This window comes from Oncorhynchus mykiss, chromosome 2, assembly GCF_057628025.1.
Source record: "Oncorhynchus mykiss isolate SJ-2025 chromosome 2, ASM5762802v1, whole genome shotgun sequence".
Taxonomy (NCBI): domain Eukaryota; kingdom Metazoa; phylum Chordata; class Actinopteri; order Salmoniformes; family Salmonidae; genus Oncorhynchus; species Oncorhynchus mykiss.
The window spans coordinates 27,840,719-27,866,076 of record NC_143023.1 but is presented as its reverse complement, the minus strand read 5'-3'; the positions used below and the strand labels follow the sequence as shown (position 1 = coordinate 27,866,076).

General features: G+C 40.1%; 4 protein-coding genes across 16 annotated transcripts in view; 3 read left to right on the top strand and 1 right to left on the bottom strand.

Annotated features, from left to right (window-relative positions):
* The window catches only part of LOC110485894 (protein cordon-bleu), a 60,778-nt gene extending 54,462 nt beyond the window's left edge, over positions 1–6,316 (bottom strand). For 7 of the 13 annotated variants that reach the window (XM_036944436.2, XM_036944441.2, XM_036944451.2 and 4 more), the window contains exons 1-2: positions 6,126–6,288; positions 5,584–5,734 (exon numbers count right to left, since the gene is read on the bottom strand). In XM_036944436.2, the coding sequence (XP_036800331.2) occupies positions 5,584–5,627 (44 nt within the window). In that variant the 5' untranslated portion in view covers positions 5,628–5,734; positions 6,126–6,288. Of the gene's footprint in view, positions 1–5,583; positions 5,735–6,125 lie in introns of all 13 variants that reach the window. The other 6 variants (XM_090195306.1, XM_090195342.1, XM_090195319.1 and 3 more) reach the window with 2 other exon arrangements.
* A 2,631-nt stretch (positions 6,317–8,947) lies between these two features.
* LOC110485888 (C-C chemokine receptor type 5) lies at positions 8,948–13,783 on the top strand. The gene is made up of 2 exons (XM_021557096.3): positions 8,948–9,114; positions 10,676–13,783. The coding sequence occupies exons 1-2, from the start codon at positions 9,108–9,110 to the stop codon at positions 11,737–11,739; spliced, it is 1,071 nt and encodes a 356-aa protein (XP_021412771.2). The 5' UTR covers positions 8,948–9,107; the 3' UTR covers positions 11,740–13,783.
* A 702-nt stretch (positions 13,784–14,485) lies between these two features.
* LOC110485879 (C-C chemokine receptor type 4) lies at positions 14,486–20,611 on the top strand. The gene is made up of 2 exons (XM_021557083.3): positions 14,486–14,871; positions 18,916–20,611. Exons 1-2 carry the CDS (start codon positions 14,597–14,599, stop codon positions 19,955–19,957), a joined length of 1,317 nt encoding a protein of 438 aa, XP_021412758.2. The 5' UTR covers positions 14,486–14,596; the 3' UTR covers positions 19,958–20,611.
* On the top strand, positions 19,721–23,850 carry LOC110485869 (C-C chemokine receptor type 1). Its single transcript, XM_021557072.3, has 4 exons — positions 19,721–21,452; positions 21,711–21,750; positions 21,945–22,112; positions 22,399–23,850. Exons 2-4 carry the CDS (start codon positions 21,713–21,715, stop codon positions 23,441–23,443), a joined length of 1,251 nt encoding a protein of 416 aa, XP_021412747.2. The 5' UTR covers positions 19,721–21,452; positions 21,711–21,712; the 3' UTR covers positions 23,444–23,850.
* Positions 23,851–25,358: the final 1,508 nt, after the last annotated feature.

Here is a 25,358-nt window from a genome sequence, read left to right as displayed (position 1 = left end):
GCTAGCCTTGTACCATTACACACCATGCTCAGAATACTCCAGCTCTGCTAGCCTCGAACCATTACACACCATGCTCAGAATACTCCAGCTCTGCTAGCCTCGTACCATTACACACCATGCTCAGAATACTCCAGCTCTGCTAGCCTCGAACCATTACACACCATGCTCAGAATACTCCAGCTCTGCTAGCCTCGGATCGTTCCAAAGCTGCTGGTTCTGGGAGGATCAGGACTGTACTGACTATAACCACATCTCTGGGGGAACAAGTGAACACAGCTCCTTTGGCTCTAACAAATGTGCCTTCTGGAATAAATGACTCATTAGCAGCAAGAGAGAGAGAGATACATAAAAAAGAGAAGAGCATCTCTGGGCTGCCGTTCTCTCTGACATCCACCAAAGGGAGAGGCAGAGGCACCACTTGTCGTACTGTAACAAACCAGACACCACCCCTCTTCCCTTCACAGTAGTCAGAGACATGTAACCTAGGTGCCTAGGTCTGGTCATCTGCTCCTGGTTGGTTGGTGACTCGGGGCTGCCTGGTCAATGTATGACTAAAGGTGAGAGATTGCATAACTAATTACAGCCACAGGAAAAAAACTGTCAACATATTCACTTCAACTACACTCTTAGAAAACAGGGTTCTGGCTGTCCCTATAGGTAGGATCCTTTGGGTTCCATGTAGAACCCTCTGTGGGCAGGGTTTTACATGGAACCCAAAAGGGTTCTAACATGGGAAAAAAAAGGGTTCTTCAAAGGGTTCTCCTACGGGTACAGCCCCCCAAAAAACTTTTGGGTACTAGATAGCACCCGTTCTTTAAGAGTGTATGCATGCCGCATACCTAGTGAACAAATAATGACAAAGCATCCTCACTTTAAAGTACCTCAGGAATGTCTTAATGCAACTATTAAATATAGCAAACACCATAGAGCAGTGTTCTGAAGTTATTTCAGAAGTAGGCTATTGACACAACAAATACATACAACTATAGTTTACTTATAAGATACATGGCTGAGTGGACCAAACAAAGCCTCTGAAGCCAGATGGTGCAGTACTGAGTTAATAGGGTAATTCTTTTAGCATCCCATATTACTGTAGATATGTCAGTGTCCCAAAGAGCACCCTATTTCTATATAGTGCACTACTTTTGACCAGGGTCCATATGGCTTTGATCAAAAGTAGGGAACTATGTAGAGAATAGGTTGCCATTTGGGAAGCAGTCTAAATCTCTGCTCTGATCCACTGACCGCTTCAGACCCCGGTCTCAGACCAACTCTTACTTAGCCATGACCCATGTCATGAGAAGACCTGTCCCCTTTAATAGAGACCGTGTTCCACGTGTGTCTGGACAGGATTCAGTCTCTCTCAGAACCTAATCCTCGAGGATTGCACATGCCAGTGCAAACAAGAGACCCCTATACTGTATAGCCAACCCTTTACACCAGGTCTGCATCCCTACAGTATATAGTGCACTACTTTTGTACCAGAGCCCTATGGGCCAAGGTCAAAAGTAGTGCACTATATAAGGAGTAGTGTGCCATTTGAGATGCAGACCAGGATTATAATGTATAACCTGGCCCTCTAGACCAGCTGCTGTGTGTGAAACCATCCCTTATGGAGGGTAATATCCCACAGGACAGGGAGTAGAGCACTGAGCAGCGGGGACTGGGGAGGGAGGGCACAGAACAGCAGGAAATAACAATTAGCTTGTTCCATACTCCCTAAGCAACTCCCTCAATTAACAAAGCTCTGCTGCAGGGAAGGACTCAGAGAAACACATATTATACCACTCCTCTTTTAGCCTTAGACACTTCCAGTCAGAATAAGACGAACGTACGATTATGGTATTTGTTAAATAAGGGGAGGCTACTGCAGTAAAGGTGTGAAAAAGGAAATAGATGTAAACTAGTGTCAGTTCTAGCATCACCGTATGATAACCTAAAGCATCATTATAATCAACAGCTGCTCTTCCTCTTACTCAGAGTCTGCCATCCACAGTGTGATGGTGCAGGTGAAATAACAATCAAACATCCAAACCAACCAATGTAAGAACAATGCCATTAATGAACACAGGATTACTACCACACCTAACCTAATATTTGGGGCTAGTCTCAACTGTACTGTACACTGATCAGTCTTCACCTCAAACCCACCTACCACACAATCCTCAGACTACACGGCCTGACAGTGGCCCAAAATAGGTCCTGTAGCTTAGTGCTCAACTTGTGTTCAAACAGCCCCTCATATCCACCATGCAGGAGAGGACAGTGCAACTAGTCAACAGACTGTTGTAGAGTAATGACACACTTAAAATGTGTTCATTTTGCCCTCTTGACTACAATAATTACATTTCAAAGCCATCGATTCCCTAAAATGGTATGCATGTGTGTCTACATAATTATGATGTAACCTACCAATAAGTTGAAACGTATTCTCTTCAAAACTATTCTTACTTGAGTTGTAACTGCGTAAACAATAGTAAAACTGATAGGGCAGGTCCCAATACAAGTAGAGCATATGCACTGAAGAGTCCATGGAAGTAATTCATCTGCTGTGTGTGGTAGCAGTCAGAATTATTTGTTAAAGACTAGTGCCAGGCAGTCAGAGAACTATTTATAAAGACTAGTGCCAGGCAGTCAGGTCATTTTAAACCCGATGGCCAGTAAAACAGGAGTAGTTATTTCCAGCCATATACCACCGCCAACAGTACATCACTGCTCTCTCATCTTACAAAAAGCTTAAAATTATCTTCTCTTGAAAAACAAATAGAAATGCCTGCTCTGTAGACAATTTGGGCTTAGACCCATTAATACACCCTTATAGATGGTCCCTTAGCTCAGACACAACAACACCAGGCCCAGGCATTTACAGTAGTAAACACACACAATTATAATTAAGACTGTTGGCCTAGGTCTGTACACTTTAGCCTTTTAGACCTGGGACTGGGACTGCTCATAGCCCCTAAAAACACACACAATAATGCTCCAATTCACACAAAAGAGAAACAACAAACTCAAGCTAACTCCAGAGCAGTTATACTATAACTGTTTGTCACAATATACAGAGAGTATCAGGGAGTATCCACATGGTTGAAACCACATGGTTGAAACCATGGTTGAAACCAAAATAGTAAGCTGGACTATTCTGCAATTGTGTCATCTTCTTTATGACAATGTGCAAAATAAATATACACATAAAATTAAACACATACTGTTGTGATCAGGATTGGACTCCCTATAACGTCCTATAGCACAATAAGGCAGAGCAAGGCTAGGAAGAGCAAGGCTCTCTGGGCTAGCTAACCAAAAAAGGCTGTCTGGAATCTCAGGATGTCTGAAAGTTTGGTCCCAAAATGGCACCCTAATCCCTATTTAGTGTACTACTTTTGACCATAGGACACTGGTCAAACGTAGTGCACTATACTATATAGGAAATAGGGTGCCATTTGGGACATAACCCATCTCCTCAGAAGTGGACATTCTTACCTCCCTGTGAGTGTTTTATGGGGCTCCGTTTCACTTTAAACCTCCCTTCTTGTTCTTGCCATGTAAAATGTTCTCCTTTTGTCAGATGGCAGATGTCATAGTAATCTAAAGATAACCTTTTTACCAACTGGTAAAGGTAATACATTTGACATGTTTCGTTGGGATTAAGAAAAATATTAAATCTAATAACTGAGTCGTTCCCAAAATGAGTGCCTTTTGCATCCTTTCATATTTTAAGAAGAAATTGTGGACAAATATTGAATTTGAAAAACCTGTTATATTAAATAAAGTACCCTTTAATATCGATCACATAGAAATTCAATAAATCAGTTTTTTTTATATGACTAAAAACTTTTAGCATTTTGACATGTCCCTCTGACTTCCAGGAAGATTTTTAACTCACTTAACCCCAAGTTTTCACCATCATTGTAAAGCCAGAGTTTTGTTGCTTTGATAGTCATTTCTGAAAACTAATATTTATCTCATGTGATTAGTGATTCATTTTAAGGTGATCATTTAAAAAAATAAAAAATAATTTTAAGGTCAGCCCTGTTGAACTCACATTCATTAAAAAAAATAACATTGATCATCTAATAGTCAAATCATAGTCTAAAAGCAAGTGAGCTGGTTCTACTTTTTTATTTTATTTTATTTTTTACAATTTTCTGGTATTTTGTGGTGGAACACTGAGCGGATCGAGCATAACACATCTACCTTGTTACCAAAACTAGAAAGGTTTTACAAATGTTTTGTTGTTGTGAAGCTTGCATTTAATATTCCCTCCCTGTTGCACACAACAAGCTTCCATTCTCCCTGTCAAGGAGATTTAATAAGTCCTCAACCCTGTAAATAGCCACTTATTACAGTCATTTCTTTTTTTAATCTCTTGAGATGGGAAAACATGTTTTTTAATAAGTTGAACGTGCTCTTTACGACATAAAATAAATGTACTTATTTATTTTTGCCACGTTACACTACTCAAAAAGGCACCTAATCAATGGAATGACCCATCTACTGCTTTTCTTGGCCAGGGATCACTTGAAAAAGTGAGAGATTTGAAAAATGTTCAGTCAATGGAAACAACCAAGGAAATGGCACCATTGGTCTCCAGAAGGACAGGCAGAGCAGAGGGGAATGTTCAGCAACTGCTGTCTTTAAATAACCACTATTCATCATGTGCTTTCTGCAACATGTCATAGGAGGTGATTATATAAAAGCCTTCAGCGGGGTGGAGGAGATGCAGGACCATGGGTGCAAAATACAAAGGATTTTGTTTACTTGCAGGTAATAAGGGTTGTGGACATCAGCCTCCCACAACAACACCAGTAAATAGATTCTACCACATTATGACGTCTGAAGGATAGAACGTGTTTCTGCACAAAAATATATAGAATAATAACTATACAACAATCCCAGTACTGAAGTGTCCGATTTACATCTGTAAGAAGATTTGAATTACACTGTATGATGTAATTGTGTAGATTAGGATATATTTAAAGTGGCTAAACAGCGTAACCCAGCAATTTTAGAGATGATGTTTTGTGTTGCCTTCGCCAATGGGAAGAAGATGCAGCATATTGAGTCAACAACAACAGAGGTGACAAAAGAACTACAGAGACAGTAAAAATGCAGTAACTGCCACTGCACAAAAGCTTCTGTTGTGGACTGGCCCATAGTTGTTTTCCAATCAGGGGTCATGCAAGTTGTTTCCATAGAATTCAACTACACTGGAATTCTCTGCCTGTCTATACATACAATACTGTATGTTCTATGGCTTTTGATGTGTCTACTGACAACTACAGAGAGAGAAAGACTGTTTTAGGCTTACAACAATTCATGAAGTGTATATTGTTTTTAAAGAATATAGCCTCATATATATATATATATATATGCAAAGGCCTGCTAGGTGACAAATAGGCATTCTCCATGTTTCTCTTGTATCAAGTCACCTTATGACCAAGTCTGTCTCCATCACCAATTCCTCAATATTATGATAATTGGATTGTTTGAACAAGTATTCAAACACAATACTTATTAATATACACATTTGGAGTGGGAAAGACAAATAGTTATTAGAGACCTCAAATTCCTCACACTTACCCTATTGGAGGTTTTGTGGCTGTGTTGACTTCTCCAAAATCCATCTCTGCATGTGGCAATATCCAACTTCAATGGTAAACGTTTGGCTATTCTCAATATTTTCCTTTTGTCCTGTCATCTGTCATCAAGGACACCAAAGCTCTACTGATATCTAAGCCCGTTGATATCCAAATAACCGATAGAAGGACAAAAACAATACAAAAAGTGTTATTTTATCATTTATAATTCTTAAACATTGGTGCTATTTTTCTAATGAAACAATAGTTGAGAATTGTGTGTGGTTACTTCTAGGTGACAATGCAGTCAACACAATGTCAGTAGGCTAGGCTATTAAATGTTTTTTTAAAAGACATTAGTTTCACATTAATTACAAAATAGGATGTATTGGTCCCTACAAAAGTGACTGCTCAAATTTGACAGTCATTTGCAGACTAAAGTCCTGCAACATAGTAACAGTTGTCTTCACAACAAAAAGTCGCAGAGCAGAGATACAAAATAACCGCATAAACATTCAGGGTGTGATAGTATAATAGTTTACTTACGTCGACTCAAACATTGTTTTAATTCATATTCTCATAACAAGTAATTGCAAATCGATTTCGGAAATAATCCGTGTAAATGCCGGTTGTCCCAGTTCTAGTCCGAGCCCGCCTTCGTCAGCACTGAAATGTCAATCATGCTCATTGGGAATTCACTGCCACTTCTTGCCAGCTCCAGAAGGCGAGCGAGCAGTAGAATTGGGACGTACTCAAGGCAACAGTTTTCACCAGTCTCATTTTGTTTTACTGAGACCCACATTTAACTTAAAACACACTCACGTTTTGATCGCTGTTTATATATTAATGCAAGTTACAACTATTCTAAAATACAACTATTCTACTAAATATGTAATATGCTAATAATTGCATATATCACTGTGGAAAGAATGAGTCCATTTTATAGGCAGGCTGTAAAGTGACACTATCTGGACATAGTGAGCATATTAAAAGGCTATTTCTATTGAGATAAACGAACGCATTGATAATGAAGAACTCACAGTTGCCAATTTCATAAATCTCTGCTTTATCCTATTGAAAATCCAACTACTTGAATTTAAACCCTGGATCCCAGAATCCCTTGCAATAATTAATTCACTTACCACCCCGCCCATTTCTTTGCACACAACGACAGCAGACATTACACACATCGCTGATCATCCAAGAATATCGAGAGAACATTGATATTTCACTGTTCAAATAAAAAACTGAAATTAACAGAAACTAAAAATATATTTCTGACTTTACAGTAATGTAATTCTAGTGTTAGATAGTTATCATTGCACAAAGATGATGGAATGATCTTAGTCTTCAGATCAGATATGGATCGATCAGTTGAGAATTGCAGGAAATCATGTTCACTTTTAACAACATGTTTGGTGTAATTATCATACATTTAATGACTAGTGATGGAGTTACTTACAGCTTTGTCACAAACTCTGCCCACAGGAGGTCACTGTGTGACTTCAAATCACAAAATGCTGCAGCCTAACCCATTTCCACTGTGATAATAGAGGAACATTGTGTGTGTGTGTGTAAAATACTTGATTTACATGAATTACTGCAGTGGGCAAATTGGTGTCACAAAGTGTTTCTTGGTCTTAAACAAATCTACTTTGAAACAAAAGTATACACCTTACACAAATGTCTATAATTTTGAGCTTGCATCCCAATATTACACTTTATATACATCATAGAAGACTGAAATATGACAAAATTGTTTGACAGAGAAACACCAGATTTTTTGTGTGTTTAAAAAAAGTATGCAATTTGGTAAATTGACCGCAGGAAAGGGCTACTTACAGTCCACATAGGATAACGTTTTTGGGTTCAAGGTGGAACCCTTTTTGGTATCAGGTCGAACCCCTTTGGGTTCGATGTATAGCGCCAGGCAAAAGCATTCACCCCCCTTGGCGTTTTCCCTATTTTGTTGCATTACAACCTGTCATTTAAATAGATTTTTATTTGGATGTCATGTAATGGGCATACACAAAATAGTCCAAATTGGTGAAATTAAATGAAAAAAATTACTTGTTTCAAAAATAAAAAATAAATGAAAAATAAAAAACTGAAAAGTGGTAATTGCATATGTATTCACCCCCTTTGCTATGAAGCCTCTAAATAAGTTCTGGTGCAACCAATTACCTTCCAAAGACACATAATTAGTTTAATAAAGTCCACCTGTGTGCAATCTAAGTGTCACATGATCTGTCACATGATCTCAGTATGACCTGTTCTGAAAGGCCCCAGAGTCTGCAACACCACTAAGCAAGGGACACCACTAAGCAAGGAACACCACTAAGCAAGGGACACCACTAAGCAAGGGACACCACTAAGCAAGGGACACCGCTAAGCAAGGGACACCGCTAAGCAAGGGACACCGCTAAGCAAGGGACACCGCTAAGCAAGCGGCACCACCAAGCAAGCGGCACCATGAAGACCAGGGACAGGGACAAAGTTGTGGAGAAATACAGATTAGGGTTGGGTTATAAAAAAATATCAGAAACTTTGAACATCCCACGGAGCACCATTAAATGCATTATTAAAAATGTAAAGAATATGGCACCACAACAAACCTGTCAAAAGAGGGCCGCCCACCAAAACTCAAGGACCTGGCAAGGAGGGCATTAATCAGAGAGGCAACAAAGAGACCTTTTTGGCCATCAAGGAAAATGTCTGGCGCAATCCCAACACCTCTCATCACTCCGAGAACCCCATCCCCGCAGTGAAGCATGGTGATGGCAGCATCATGCTGTATAGGTGTTTTTCATCGGCAGGGACTGGGAAACTGGTCAGAATTGAATGAATGATGGATGGTGCTAAATATAGGGAAATTCTTGAGGGAAACCTGTTTCAGTCTTCCAGAGATTTGAGACTGGGATGGAGGTTCACCTTCCAGCAGGACAATGACCCTAAGTATACTGCTAAAGCAACACTCGAGTGGTTTAAGAGGAAACATTTAAATGTTGTTGAATGGCCTAGTCAAAGCCCAGACCTCAATCCAATTAAGAAACTGTGGTATGAATTAAAGATTGCTGCACACCAGCGGAACCCATCCAACTTGAAGGAGCTGGAGAAGTTTTGCCTTAAAGAATGGGCAAAAATCCCATTGGCTAGATGTGCCAAGCTTATAGAGACATACCAAGAGACTTGCAGCTCAAGGTGGATCTGACGTTGGGGGTGCGAATAGTTATTTACGCTATTTCTTGACAAGAAATAAGACAAAAAAACTGAACTTGACTGTGTATAACTATTCACCCCCCCCTACACACACACATTTTTTTTGTAAGAGTGTACACCCAAACCTCAGTCTAAAAATAGCAGTGTGAAACAAACCAACATTCATTATAATAAGTTCACAGTACCTCCTTCTAAGGGAGGTGAAGGAAACTGCAGCAGCAGTACTATAGGCTATTGTACAACAGGATAATACACACATCTTCAAGAGACTCAGAGAAGAAACACCAAAGAGCTAATTGATCATTAATCATGCCTGGTGAGTACTTTTGTCAACATCTAGAAACCTATTGAAGATATAAAATCTATACGTATTTCTAAGGGGTAACACAACAATTATTTATGCTTGTGACATTTTAGCATAAAAAATGAAAAAAAATTACATAAGTACTTGAAGTGATGAATAGAGTTTAAAAAAGATAGCCGTTAGATTACCGTACTCAATTTGTGCCCTAATTTAAATACACTTCTGTTAATATACAGTATGGTATGAATTATAGACTACTTACAGGGCACTCCAACCCTGTTCCTGGAGAGCTTTAGGTTTTCAATCCAACCCTAGTTGTAACTAACCTGATTCAGTTTATCCACCAGCTAAATATTAGAATCAGGTGTGCTAGATTAGGATTGGAGCGAAAACCTACAGGACAGTAGCTCTCCAGGAACAGGGTTGGAGAGCCCTGGCTATGACTTTCTAGATTTCTTTGACTGTGCAGTGAACACCTATAAGCACCTGAAGGTGTCAGAGCAGCCCCATAATCTGTATAATCAGCCTGTATAACAAACTAAATATGCTTCTCTGCTAAAATCTGGGTAAAAGATTTCAATGAATGTGTCTTATTCAGTACATTTAGTAGTCTACCAACCTGGCCAGCAGGCATGCCAGCTAAGATAGTTAGACAAACTAGCTACTCTAACCTGATTGAAAGCCTGAAATGGCTTCTTGGTAGCTAGTTATGAGATTGGGAACCTATCTGGACTAGCTAAAGCCAACTTCATGAAATTGCTAGGTGCTAGTAGTATTACAGAGAAACAAACAAACAAAATTAACAAAAAAATTGCTTGCATTTTTTTATAAAACAGGACAAATCTGAGAAAGAGGGTATGTGCCCCTGAGCTGTATTGGCATGACGCTTGTGTTTCTGTGTTTACTTGTTTGTTTGTTTGTTTTAATGAATATTCAGTACAATGATAATATTTCAAAGGAACAACTTAAAGGGGAAATGTGTGATTGTTTTTACGTTTAAATTAATGATATATAACCATTGATTTGTAGAGAGTATATCTTATCATTCATATAAACTGTTGTACACCAACAGAAATCTAAAATATAAGATTGTTTCACTCCATTATTTGTAAACAAACACTGTATAGCTTAAAAACATGTTAAAAACTATAATGTTGATCTCATGGATGGTCAGTCCTTGCATCCATAGCTACAGTATGTGTATGGAGTGAGTGAGCCAACAAGGTTAAAAATCTGTCGCAGTGCCCTTGAGCAAGACACTTAACCCCAATTGCTCCAGGGGCCCTGGACAATGTTGAACCTGGCCGTGACCCCACTCCTGCATGTGTCTCAGGGGGAGTTAGGATATGCAAGAAACACATTTCCATTAAAAACTTGAACAAGTAAAAAATTATTATTAGAATTAGTGGTTCCATTTCTCCAGCCCCATCCCTCAGCTGTTTATCCAAACAGTGGCAGGGTGGCTCCTTTTTTATTGTTTGAACTGCAGATTGCCACATTGACTATTCAGGTTGATTTTGAATGAAAGCACTCCACCTTGACTAATAACAATACAATTTCTGTCTTTCTACAGACAAGGATATGGAGCCAACAACAGAATATAACTATTCCTCCTACTACGATGATACAGAAGGTTTATATAGTTCAGAGCCCTGCAACAATGCCAATGTGAAGGAGTTTGGACGGGTGTTTCTGCCTACACTCTACAGCCTGGTCTTCATTGTGGGCTTCATCGGTAACGGCCTGGTGGTCTGTGTCCTGGTGGTGTTTAAGAGGATCAGAAGCATGACAGACCTCTGTCTCTTCAACCTGGCTCTGTCTGACCTTTTCTTCATCATCTCCCTGCCTTTCTGGTCCCACTACGCCACCGCAGCCAAGTGGCTCCTGGGGGACTTTATGTGCCGACTGGTAACCGGACTATACATGCTTGGGTTTTATGGCAGCATCTTCTTCATGGTGATCTTGACAGTGGATCGCTATGTGGTCATAGTCCACGCTCACACCCTGGCCAGGCCCAGATCAGTCAGAGTAGGGGTCACTCTGTCTCTGTTCATGTGGGCTCTCAGTCTCTGTGCCTCTCTGCCTACAATCATCTTCACCAAAGTAAATAATGAGTCTGGGCTTACAACATGTAAACCAGAGTATCCAGACGGTAGCATGTGGCGCCAGGTTTCTTATTTAGAGATGAATGTCTTGGGTCTACTTCTCCCTCTCTCCGTCATGGTGATCTGCTATTCCAGAATCGTTCCGATGTTAGTCAATATCAAAACCACCAAAAAGCACAAAGCCATCAAACTGATAATCATCATAGTAGTGGTCTTTTTCTGCTTTTGGACCCCATACAATGTGGTCATTCTCCTGCGTTATCTGGAGACCCAGAGCTATTTTGGGGACTGTACGACTCACACGAACATAGATCTGGCAATGCAGTGGACAGAGGTGATAGCGTTCACACACTGTTGTTTGAATCCGATCATCTATGCCTTTGCAGGGCAGAAATTCATGAGTCTTGTCCTGAAGTTACTAAGAAAATGGATGCCAATGTGCTTCGCCAGGCCTTATGTTAGTGGGTTGTCTGAAAGAAATATCTCAGTCTATTCCAGGTCTTCTGAAATATCATCTACAAGACTGCTGTAGTTTGACTTGTATGCAGGCACACTTCGAATATAAAACTCTGAGAAGGGAAAAGACAGTAAAAGATGTAAGGAAAAGGGGGATTTCTTTGAAAGTGTGGCACTCAGTCACCCTAACTGTGAATCTATGCTTACATTAGATACTGTAGATATCAGTTGCTCTTTTGTATCTTTACATGCTCCAATTCCTTTGTTGATAGATACCTTTAAAGAGTGTTAGTTGTGTCCTCATGTGGTATTGTGTGAAGTGCGAAAAAAAGTAAAGAAATTGACAGTATGTACAGTGCATTCGGAAAGTATTCAGACCCCTTCCCTTTTCCCAAATGTTGTTACGTTACAGTCTTATTCTAAAATGTATTAAATTAAGTGTTTTTAACATCAACACCTCATCAATCTACACACAATATCCAATAATGACGAAGTGAAAACAGGTCTTTAGACATTTTTGCTAATTTATTAAAAATAAAAACAGAAATACCTTATTTACATTAGTATTCTGACCCTTTGCTATGAAACTTGAAATTGAGCTCAGGTGCATTCTGTTTCCATTGATCATCCTTGAGATGTTTCTACAACCTGATTGGAGTCCACCTGTGGTAAATTCAATTGATACGACATGATTTGTAAAGGCACAAACCTGTCTATGTAAGATCCCACAGTTGACAGTGCATGTCAGAGCAAAAACCAAGCCATGAGGTCGGACAGGATTGTGTCGAGGCAGAGATCTGGAACATTTCTGCATCATTGAAGAACTTTGGAAACACCAAGACTCTTCCTAGAGATGGCCGTCTGGCCAAACTGCGCAATTGAGGGAGAAGGGCCTTGGTCAGAGAAGTGCCCAAGAACCGGATGGTCACCCTGACAGAGCTCCAGAGTTCCTCTGTGGAGATGGAAGAATCTTCCAGAAGGACAACCATCTCTGCAGCACTAAACCAATCAGGCCTTTATAGTAGAGTGGCCAAACGGAAGCCACTCCTCAGTAAAATGCACATGACAGTTTTCCACTTGGAGTTTTCCAAAAGCCACCTAAAGGACTCTCGGTCCATGAGAAACAAGATTCTCTGGTCTGATGAAACCAAGATTGAACTCTTTGGCCTGAATGCCAAGCGTCACGTCTGGAGGAAACCTGGCACCATCCCTATGGTGAAGCATGGTGGTGCCGGTATCATGCTGTGGGGATGTTTTTCAGCGGCAGGGACTGGGAGACTAGTCAGGATCGAGGGAAAGATCGACAGAGTACAGAGAGATCCTTGATGAAAACCGTCTCCAGAGCGCTCAGGACCTCATACTGAGGTGAAGGTTCACCTTCCAACAGGACAACAACCCTAAGCACACAGCCAAGAAAATGCTGGAGTGGCTTTGGGACAAGTCTCTGAATGTCCCTGAGTGACCCAGCCAGCGCCCGGACTTGAACCCGATCTAACATCTCTGGAGAGACCTGAAAATAGTTGTGTGCAATGCTCCTATCCAACCTGACAGAGTTTGAGAGGATCTGCAGAGAAGAATGGGAGAAACTCCCCAAATAAAGGTGTGCCAAGCTTGTAGCGTCATACAGAAGAAGACTCAAGGCTGTAATTGATGCCAATGGTGCTTCAACAAAGTACTGAGTAAAGGGTCTGAATACTTATGTAAATGTGATATTTCAGTTTTTAGTTTTTTTCAATTTGCTATAAAAAACAGTTTTTACTTTTATTGTGTGTAGATTGATGAGGGGGAAAACTATTGAATCACTTTTAGAATAAGGCTGTAATGTAAAAAAAAAATGTGGAAAAATTCAAGGGGTCTGAATACTTTCCGAATACACTGCACATATAGTTATATTTTCTGAAAAATTTAAAGATTGATTCACCCTTTTTCCTTCATTTTTGAGTTTGTATGTTATAGCTTTTTTCTTCTAAGAATGTGACAGAAACCTGACTGGGGCATTTGCTTTTTAACAAGCTAACAGTGTCACAACACTGCTGTCTGTTTAAAAAAAACACAAATAAAAAAAGCTGAGACTGCTGTTTTGTAAATAGACAACACAATAGGACTTGGCATGAAACATATATACTGTATACATGACTGTCTGGGATTTGTGATTACCTTCATTTTTACATTGTCTTCAATAACATGTTTTCTTTTTGATTTCAAACCACACTCTTGATAGTTTGCTCATGGTATAAGATATTCTGTATGTAATGGGCATTTAGACAATCTTGTTCAGTGACATTTCCCACCTGTACCTTTACTCGATGTTGACTTATTCAGCTTGGTCTACATGCACAGAGATACATCAATTCACACCAAAACAACTTAAACAACACAGGGACATAGCCTTGACATAGCTTACCTGAAATAAGGAAGTGAGACTCAGAAAGCACAAGTGTCAAGGAAAGTAAATGGCCAGCCACTTCTCGTTAAACCACAGAAAATGCGTTGTTGAACGAATCTTTCTAGGAAACACGTATTGTCAAACCTCATCTAATATGGAAGCAAACTATTGTAAGATAAAGCACAAGAGGCTGGAAAAAGCCCAAAGCAGTGCCCCTAAATCATGTAAAAGATGAAGTGCCTTGCTCAAGGGCACAACGGCAGCAGGCTGCACATGATGTTCTGATGCCAGCAACTCTGTGGCTGCCGGCACACTCACACCAAATTTCCCCATCAGCCCTGAAATTCAAACCGGCAACACTTCGGTTACCAGCCTACTCCTTCTTCTACTGCAGACATAACCCACACAAGGACTACTTCCATGAATAAAAGTTACGGAATTGGCTTTCTAAGATGTTTAAGATGTACTCTATTCATTTGTGTCTTTCCATCTGAAAAGCAGTTCAAAGCAGCATCTACATGCGTGACAGATATCTGTATGTTTGGTGATGTTTCCCTCACCCACACTCATTCCCAGACATGTAGTTAGAGGGCCATTACAGGAAACCCACATTAACACCTCAGCCTGCTCAATGCAGAAATGCAAAGAAAATCGTTATCTAGAGCACACCTTACTAGAAAAAAAGTTGCAGTCATTGGTACAAAAGAATAGAGTAGAGAAAAACAGTAGTTTCCCAGCCAGACTGTTTCAACCAGCATACACATTATCACCAGAGGGAAGGTTACAGCATTCAACCTGTACATCAGAAAAGAAGATATTGGGGTAAATAAAATATATTTTCACTTCATGACAGCCTACAAATATATACGCAGGCATAGACAGTCTGTGAAGGGGTGTTAGCCTCACAGGAACTACAAAATGGGGTCGGTCAACAGGGGGTGTCAGTATTTAACAGGTGATGGTGGGTGATGTGTGAGATCATATGGCTTGTGGTTTGATTCTGGTTTAAAGAGGATGTAGAAATAGTCTTTAGATCCAATACTTTTTTGTGTGTCTGTCAATACATACATTGTGAGGGGAAAAGTATAGTTTTGAAAATGTTCTTTTTTAATTTTGAAACATTTTGTTTTAAACAAGACATTGTATTAGTACATTAATATGGCCCTACGGGGTAATAGCTTTTAAAATAAATAATGAGCCTTTCAAAGCTTTTTAGCTGTTTCAGTATTGAGTATTCAGTAAAAATGTCAGTATTGAGCTTACATAACCTTGACAACAACAGTAATAAAAGCCTTGTTGTTAGACATAAGTTTTCTGAAGATGTATTATAAGGGGCTGTTTCTTTGTTATCTCCATCAAGTATGTAAATTAGGTTAATTCCCACAGGTTGTTTTGAATGACCCATTTCTCTTCATATCAGTCATCATGGTGTTTTAAAGTTTATCATTACACTCTGTGATTCATTTGAAAGCATTATAATTCATATGAAAGAATCATTACCCAAGTTAAAACACAGTTACCATGGAAACTGATAGATTACATGTGGCTAAAGTATTTAGTGATACAATTATGATGCCATAATGAAGTACATAGGAGGATGAGTGACAAATAATAGCTTTAACATTTGAAGTTACATAGGGTTTTATCATCTCTGGCTGTGTGCAGGTAACCATTCAGAACACAATTAGGAAGTAGAATACTAGAATGGACATTAACCTTCTAATAATGGGATAAAAGCCAGCCATTTTGGTCAGGGGGGGGATAAGATATTGTGTAAAATAATGAATTTGAAGAATGTTTCTGCACTGTATGTTTGTTAGCTAGCTAGCCAGACAGTTTTAGAGGAATGATTCAATACATTTTTCAAATTCTATTCAAACAATGCAGTCAATCCACATCCATACACTGGGGACTTAGACACATTGTAAATGCAACAAGTGCGTATATTGTATCACATAATGGCACTCCTAGCTTTCCAAGAAAACAAAAACTGTTTCAAGTTTTATTGTTCACAAGGACAGTGCACAAGTACTGTGAAATGCCTTTCTTGCAAACTCTTTCCCAACAATGCAGTAATCGATACTAGTAGTACCATAAAATAAAGTAAAGTAGAACAAACATACACGAGAAATAGAAATAAGAAGAACACGAGAAAGTAAGTAAGCTATATACAGGGTCAGAGCCAATACCATATACAGTATACAATGTGCAGGGATACTGGAGTGGTAGGGGTAGATATGTATAGAGTGCCTTGCAAAAGTATTCATCTCCCTTGGCATTTTTCCTATTTTGTTGCATTACAACCTGTCATTTAAATAGATTTTTATTTGGATTTCATGTAATGGACATACACAAAATAGTCAAATTGGTGAAGTGAAATTAAGAAAAAAACATGTTCTAAAAAATTATAACAAAAAAAACTGAGTGTTGCGTGCATATGTATTCACCCCCTTTGCTATGATGACCCTAAATAAGATCTGGTGAAACCAATTACCTTCAGAGGTCACATAATTCATTAAATAAAGTCCACCTGTGTGCAATCTAAGTGTCTCATGATCTGTCACACAATCTCAGTATATATATACACCTGTTCTGAAAGGTACTCTGGGCAGATGAAACTAAAATTGAACTTTTTGGCCATCAAGGAAAACGTTGTCTGGCACAAACCCAACACCCAGAGAACCCAATGAAAAACATGCTGATGTTTTTCATCAGCAGGGACTGGGAAACTGGTCAGAATTGAAGGAATGATGGATGGCGCTAAATACAGGGAAATTCCTGAGGGAAACATGTTTCAGTCTTCCAGAGACTGGGACGGAGGTTCACCTTCCAGCAGGATAATGACCCTAAGTATACTGCTAAAGCAATACTCGATTGGTTTAAGTGGAAACATTTAAATGTATTGGAATGGCCTAGTCTAAGCCCAGACCTCAACCCAATTGAGAATCTGTGGTATGAATTAAAGATTGCTGCACACCAGCAGAACCCATCTAACTTGAAGGAGTTGGAGACGTTTTGCCTTAAAGAATGGGCAGAAATTCCAGTGGCTAGATGTGCCAAGCTTATAGAGACATATCCCAAGAGACTTGCAGCTGTAATTGCTGCAAAAGGTGGCTGTTAAGGTTTTCTTCCGTTGAAGGAGAGGCAGACCAATATGCAGCATGGTTATTTTGATACATCATTAATGAAGATGAAACACAAACAAGAACCATGAAAACCTAAACAGTCTTATCTGGTGCAAACTAACACAGAGACAGGAACAATCACCCACAAAACACTCAAAGAATATGGCTGCCTAAATATGGTTCCCAATCAGAGACAACGATAAACACCTGCCTCTGATTGAGAACCACTCCAGGCAACCATAGACTTTTCTAGACAACCCCACTAACCACAATCCCATAACCTACAACAAACCCCTAGATAAAACACACCACAATAAATAACCCATGTCACACCCTGGCCTGACCAAAATAATAAAGAAAACACAAAATACTTAGACCAGGGCGTGACAGTGGCTCTACAAAGTATTGACTTTGTCTTATTTCACGATAAAACATATTTTGCAACTTCAACGTGGTAGGCATGTTGTGTAAATCAAATAATACAACCCCCCCCCCAAATATATTTTAATTCCAGGTCGTAAGACAACAAAATAGGAAAAATGCGAAGGGGGGGTGAACACTTTCACAAGCCACTGGAGGTTAAAGGTGACTAGGCGTCAGGATATATGATAAACAGAGTAGCAGCAGTGTATATGGTGATTTTATGTGAGTGTGTATGCGTGTGTGTAGTCAGTATGAATGTGTGTGCGTGTTATGTGTGTGTGTGAGCAAATGGTTTGTGTGCTTGTGTTGGAGGGTCAGTGTGAGTGTGTGTGTGAGTGAGTGTGTAGAGTCAGTGTAAAATTTAAATACTATAAAAGGGTCATTGCAAATAGTCTGTGTAGCCATTTTGTTAGCTATTTAGCAGTCTTATGGCTTGGGGGATAGAAGCTGTTCCGGAGCCTGTTGGTGTCAGATTTGTTGCTCCGGTACCACTTGGTGTGCCGAAAGGAGAGAGAAGAGTCTATGCCTTGGGTGACTGGAGTCTAACAATTTTCCTTTCACATTGCCTCATATTGAGGTCCTGGATGGCAGGGAGCTCGGCCACAGTGATGTACTGGGCTGTCCGCACCACCGTCTACATTTATAGACTGTTGACATACATACTGAACAAAACTATAAATGCAACATGCAACAACGACTTTACTGAGTTACAGTTCATATAAGGAAATCAGTCAGTTGAAATAAATTTGTTAGACCCTAATCTATGGAATTCACATGACTGGGCAGGGCCAGAGCCATGGGTGGGCCTTGGAGGGCATAGACCCACCCACTTGGGAGCCAGGACCACCCACTGGGGAGCCAGGCTCAGCCAATCAGAATGGGTTTTTCCCCACAAAAGGGCTTTATTAGACATAAATACTCCTCAGTTTCATCATCTGTCTGGGTGGCTGGTCTCAGTGTATTTTAGAGGCTATTTATGCAGAAACTTTACATAAAACCCGTATAAACTGTATTTATTTATGTTCATATTTTAGGTTGACAATAATTATATTACACAATTTCTAATATCATATGCCTTTAACATGTGTTTCTGATATCACATTTCCGCATATGCAAAATCAGGATTATGCCTCTACTGCCATTCATTCCAATAATGGATTTCTCCTTGACCAATATGGCTTTCATTTAAACCCATTCTGGAACTTTGAGGGTTTATGACATAGCCCTAGTAGTAATTTAATAGGATCTCTATGACAAAGATGCACACAATACAGCATTGATTGTTAACTAACAATTCACACCATCCTTTTTTCCTCAGTAAGATGAACACAACCCAGGCCACCAGCACAGACAATTACTATGGCCATGGCAACTATGAAAGCCCTTGTAGCACTGGCACCAGTCTAACCCAAGGGTCCAACTACCAGCCCATTCTCTTCTACCTGGTGTTCACCCTGGGTCTGACAGGCAACAGTCTGGTGCTCTGGGTCCTCCTCAAGTACATGAAACTGAAGACAATGACAGACATCTGTCTGCTGAACCTAGCACTATCTGACCTGCTCCTCGCCCTCTCCCTGCCTCTCTGGGCCCACCACGCCCAGGGTCATGAGTTTAAAGGGGACAGTCCGTGTAAGATCATGGCTGGTGCCTACCAGGTGGGCTTCTACAGCAGCATCCTGTTTGTGACCCTGATGAGTGTGGATCGCTACCTGGCCATCGTTCACGCCGTGGCCGCCATGAGGGCCAGGACGCTGCGCTACGGAGCGCTGGCGAGCATCATCGTCTGGGTAGCGTCCATCAGCGCTGCTCTCCCTGAGGCCATCTTCGTAGCGGTGGTGAGGGAGAATGACGAGAACAGTGGTACAAGTTGCCAGCTGATTTACCCCGAGAACACAGAGAAGACATGGAAGTTGTTACGGAACTTTGGTGAAAACGGAGTGGGGCTCGTCCTATGTCTGCCCATAGTGGTCTTTTGTTACATCTGTATTCTCACTGTACTACAGAGGTTAAGGAACTCCAAAAAAGACAGGGCCATGAAACTGATATTCGCCATCGTGGGTGTGTTTGTGGTCTCCTGGGTCCCTTACAACGTTGTGGTTTTCCTCCAGACCCTTCAGATGTTTGACATTGGGAATAGCTGTGAGGCTTCAACACAGCTTGATACAGCTATGGAGGTGACAGAAACCATAGCGCTGGCTCACTGCTGTGTCAACCCAGTCATTTATGCTTTTGTAGGAGAGAAATTCAGAAAGTGTTTGGGCACTGTGCTCTCTAGATATCCACTGTGTAAAAAGCTTGGCAAACATGCAATGGTGAGCAGCAGAGGATCAGAAAACGAGACTTCTAACACACCTGTGTGATTGTACTGCTGAAAGACAATACTTCCACTGCTGAAAACCTGTTTGATGCATTTTCATTGACAAAAACACTTCAGTTGGAAAGCAGCAAGTAGAGCAGAAGACCAATTTATGTGTCGTATGGAATAATGAAGTATTCTTCTGAACACAGACTTGCATATAAATGAAGTATAACTGTATAATATTTAACTTTAAATGTATTTTGATGAGCTCTGACTATTTGTTTAAGGGTGATGGGCTGTTTTTTTTTTATTACACATGTATGTATTACACACAAGCCTGCACACATTTTTTCTATAACATAATATCAATATGTTTTGCATAGAGATTATCTCAATTTCTATTCTTATTGTATGCACACGTTTTTGTTATAACATTAAAACACAACCAGGGGCAGGGTTGTGGCCAGATGACTGCTGCTGGATGGCCGGTGGCTATCTGGCTACTCATTGGCTACATTTGCTGGCCAAATATTATTTTGGTAGAATTTTGACCCTCCTTTGATTGAGGACCTGTTTTGGTATTAACTTGAACTCATCAAATCAGGAATTTGACCTTTTGAATTATTTTGAACTTTGTTGGCTGAGTAGGTATTTGTGTTCCTTTCGGGAGGGTTTTCTCAATAAATAAGCCTGTGCATTTTGTTGTACTGAAACATATTTGTTCTGAATGGTGTTGTCCTTTTATGCTGCTGCTGTACCCCCCTATAATCCAATCTGCACCACAATATATTTTATTCAGTTGAGATGCTAAATTCAAAGATGAGACAGACAACAATCCTGCTATATCTGTCAATAGGTTCAAATCTTCTTTACAGTAGGTTTACTTAGAATTGTTTGGATCCAGAAAACACACATATCAATCTAGTCATCATAAAATGTATTGTAATTGTTCAAAGACAGGAAGTATATCAGCAGTCACCATATTTTGACAATTGAATGCTAGCAATGATGCTAGAACTAATGCATCTCTCAGTCATGACACAAAATGTGTTCCGTCTTCAGCTAACCACTTCTCAGTAAAGTTAGTTGCCTGAGCACCACTATGAGTTTGCATCATCTACAGGATATCCTGCTTGGTGGTGAACATGTCTGCAGCACAGATCAAGCTTTTAGGAGTAGTGGTACTCCTCTGTTCAAAAAAGATAATACATTAATGATCTTGAAAAAGGACCCACAGTGTTCAATAAACTAAACCTGCAGCATGGATTCCTCCAGCTTCCTGTTCCAAGCATTCAAGATGCACAGGGGATGTGCAGGTACAAATGCATGCCATTTGGACTTAAATCTGAACTCAGCTATGCAGTATAGTTTGGCCACATCTATCCGCCCACACCACCACCCACCCCCCACCCCAGCGAAAAGATATCTGTTGGAGAAAAAAAACCTGCAGATATAGGTTCCCTTGCTCTTGACCTTGTTAAGAGTCACTACAGCCCCCAGAACTACTGTCACACCAGAGTGTCACACCCAGAGAGACAACTCAACCCAGTTTGACAGTGAGTATATTATGCTTACTGAATGTGAGGGTTGGCTTTAGGATGCTTTGCAAAAGTTACTCTTCTGTGCATAGTGTTGTACAGTATCTTGAATCGTCAACATAGTGTCTCTGCAGGCTTCAGCCTCTTGTCATTTTAATTTATTAATTTTTTGTACGTAATTTTATTAGCAAATTTCATCAAATGAATTGCAGTCCTGTAATTAGTAATGAATAAATCAAAACTATTTTAGTGGTCATTTTTTATATTTTATTTCAGGGATGAATATCACTGGATATCCTGTTCACACCACGGCAGGGTGGGACTTTATATTTTTTATTTGACAAATAGCTCTATTTGAATATCAATAGTATCATCAATTAATACATTTATCATAATAACTTATAATAATTACATCATTGCTGTAAATAATGTAATGTCATATTTTATGCTGTACAAATTGATACATGCGCCTGTAATTGAGAAGCTCAAATCATTGGTAATGAATTTCAGGGGGAACACCACAACCATTCCCTTCAGCTCTGTGAGTGTTGAGAATGGGAATTCATCCAGTTACTCATATGAGAACTCATCCAGTTATGCATATGAGAACTCATCCAGTTATGCATATGAGAACTCATCCAGTTATGCATATGAGAACTCATCCAGTTATGCATATGGGTAAGTTAATAAGGTCTAAAATGTCTGACTTTTAGAAACACATATTTTGAGGAAAGAGTGCAATTGGTGGTACAGGATTTCTGCCCCAATCTTCCAATCATGTTTTTAAAAAATGAAATGTTGCTCATAGAAATAAAGTACTAATTGCATTTACTCCATTGTACTGTAAATATTGTTGTTAATGGAACACATTTTGATAATAAGCACAACTTTCAGATTGTGGCTTTAAGAATGTTCATTCTTATCATTGCTGCTTGGTTCATTCTACTCGTCTGATCTTTTACAGCACACATTTTGCAGACACATTTGAAGTAACCACATACGACTATGGTGACTATGACGATGGCGTTTGCAAGTACAAGCCATACGGAGCCAACTTCCTGCCAGTGCTGTACTCTCTCTTCTTCATCCTGGGGTTTCTGGGGAACGTTCTGGTCCTGTGGGTCATCCTGCAGGGGGTGAAACTACGCAACATGACCGACGTGTGTCTCCTGAACCTGGCCTTGGCAGACCTGCTCCTGGTCTGCACCTTGCCTTTCCTGGCACACCACGCTACAGATCAGTGGGTGTTTGGTGACGTCATGTGCAAAGTGGTCCTCGGCGCCTACCACATTGGCTTCTACAGTGGCATCTTCTTCATCACCCTGATGAGTGTGGACAGGTACCTGGCCATAGTCCATGCTGTGTACGCCATGAGAGCTAGAACACGGAAGTACGGGGCCATCGCTGCCGTCGTGACCTGGCTGGCTGGATTCCTGGCCTCGTTTCCTGAGGCACTGTTTCTTAAAGTGGAGAAACACAACGAGAAAGAAAATTGTCGCCCTGTCTATGATGACAGGGCTTTGGTAATTTTTGGCCTTTTCAAAATGAACACACTTGGTCTGCTAATCCCCCTCGTCATCATGGGGTTCTGCTACACACAGATAGTGAGAAGGCTGCTCAGTCGCCCATCCTCCAAAAAGCAGGCCATCAGACTCATTCTCATTGTGGTTGTGGTGTTTTTCTGCTGCTGGACTCCGTACAACATGACGTCATTTTTCAAGGCCTTGGAGTTAAGTGAGGTCTACTCAAGCTGTGAGAGTAGCAAAGCCATCAGACTCACTCTACAGATCACAGAGGCCATGGCCTACTCCCATAGCTGCCTGAATCCCATCCTCTATGTGTTTCTGGGGCAGAAGTTTAGAAGGCATCTCATAAGACTGATTAACAAGGTTCCCTGCAGAATGTGTCAGTTCATGAAGAACTACCTGCCCCTGGACTTCAGAGCCTCGAGGACAGGATCTGTCTACTCACAGACCACCAGCGTGGATGAGAGGTCTACTGCCGTGTGAACAGCAACTTAACTGCAAAGACAAATACATCTAACATCACATATACTGTTCATTCCAAAACATATGTAAATACCAAATCCAGTTTCAAATGCAATCATCCGAAAATAATAGGCTCTGATCCAGGTGCATGGCAAAGTCAGGAAATTGTCACTCATCTCAGAGTTTCACACCAGAGGGTTGATTTTTACAGAAATCAACCCAATCAATATAAATTCCACAAACCATTTCATTTCCCTTTGTATAGTATTTTCTCTAGTACAGTACATCTATTTGAATATGTTTAGCACATTTTGCAAAGTCATAATTTTCTTATAAAATGTATTGTAAATCTGCTAGCACACGTTTACAATGTCAATACAGTGATACTTTTTGATTTTATGTAAATAAATGTATTACAGTAACTTCATCCCCTGTTGCATGTAGCAATTATTCAAATGAAAGAACTGCCAAGATAATGTAATCAAGATATACTCAATTACCAAGATGTTCCCATGTGTCAGTGCTAGAGAATATGTGAATGAGGGTGCCACCACAGACCAATATCTCTTACTCCTGTTAGCAATCTCACCACAGAGTGAGAGACACCGCTTGTGCCTTACAATGTGTACACAAAATCTAATCCTAATGTGATTCACTGCAGTATTATAACATGTTTTATAAAACATGTTTATATATCATTATAATGGGGATGCAGATGACATTTAGACTTTAACACATTCGCCTGATTTACTTGCTATGATATTTAATACTAAAAACAGCGCTCTGCACAGAAGCACACACCAACCTTAAACCAACCTTTTTTTTCTTGAAGTGAGTCAGTAAATACGTACAGAAGTGCAATACAGGGCTGACTCTAGCATTTTGGGGGCCCTAAGCAAGATTTAGTTGGAGGGCCCCAAACCTCGCAACAAAATATTTTAGTGGCCCCCAAAATGTGGAGACAATTGTTTTTGTTTTAAAGTTAAGTTCATGCAATTCTACACATTCGGCCATGGTGTGTGAAGAAAATGTAAGTTTTCTGTTATTTTGACATTGGGCAGCACATTTCTTGAAATTCTACTCACTTTGCCATGGGGAAGAGAGAAACAAGTGCATTTTAAAGCAAATTTCCTGCAATTCTACACATTTTGTAATGATTTATGCCATGCTAATATCATATCTGAGTGAGAATGACTAAAACCTATGGGGGCCCCCTGGAGGTCAGTGCCCTGCATGCCCGGTCAGTATTCGGCCATGATTACTACAAATTTAGATAGCTGGCTAAACTAACTATCCAAAAATTGGTAGCTGACATGGCTAATTGAGTGATTTTCAGTGACTGACATAACAAGAGAGACATTTTTTTTTTAATTGGACCTGCTGTATTCTACTATTGTTATTCTCAATATTAAGTTGAGGGCAGAGTTCCTAAATCTTTTTTTTATATATAAATATATATATACTGTATATATACAGTGCATTCAGAAAGTATTCAGGCCCCTTGACTTTTTCCACATTTTGTTACTTTACAGCTGTCAGACGGTGGGTGTAGCTGGTGCATGAAGTCAGGTGCAGGAGAGCAGAGATGAGTGAACAACGTACTTTACTTAAGAAAAATAGCACAAAGTCACAATACCTATGTGTGAACAATAACGGTTGCCACAAAACACGGGTGAACACAGCACCCTGAAAAAAAACAGCCGGCAACGTACCGACCTAAACAAAAAACAATCACACAAAAGACATGGGGGAAACAGAGGGTTAAATACATGACCAGTAATTGGGAAATGAAAACCAGGTGTGTGGGAAAACGAGACAAAACAAATGGAAAATGAAAAATAGACCGGCGACGTTGACTGCCGAACACCACCCGAACAAGGAGAGGCATCGACTTAGGCCGAAGTCGTGACAACAGCCTTATTAAGTGGATTCAATA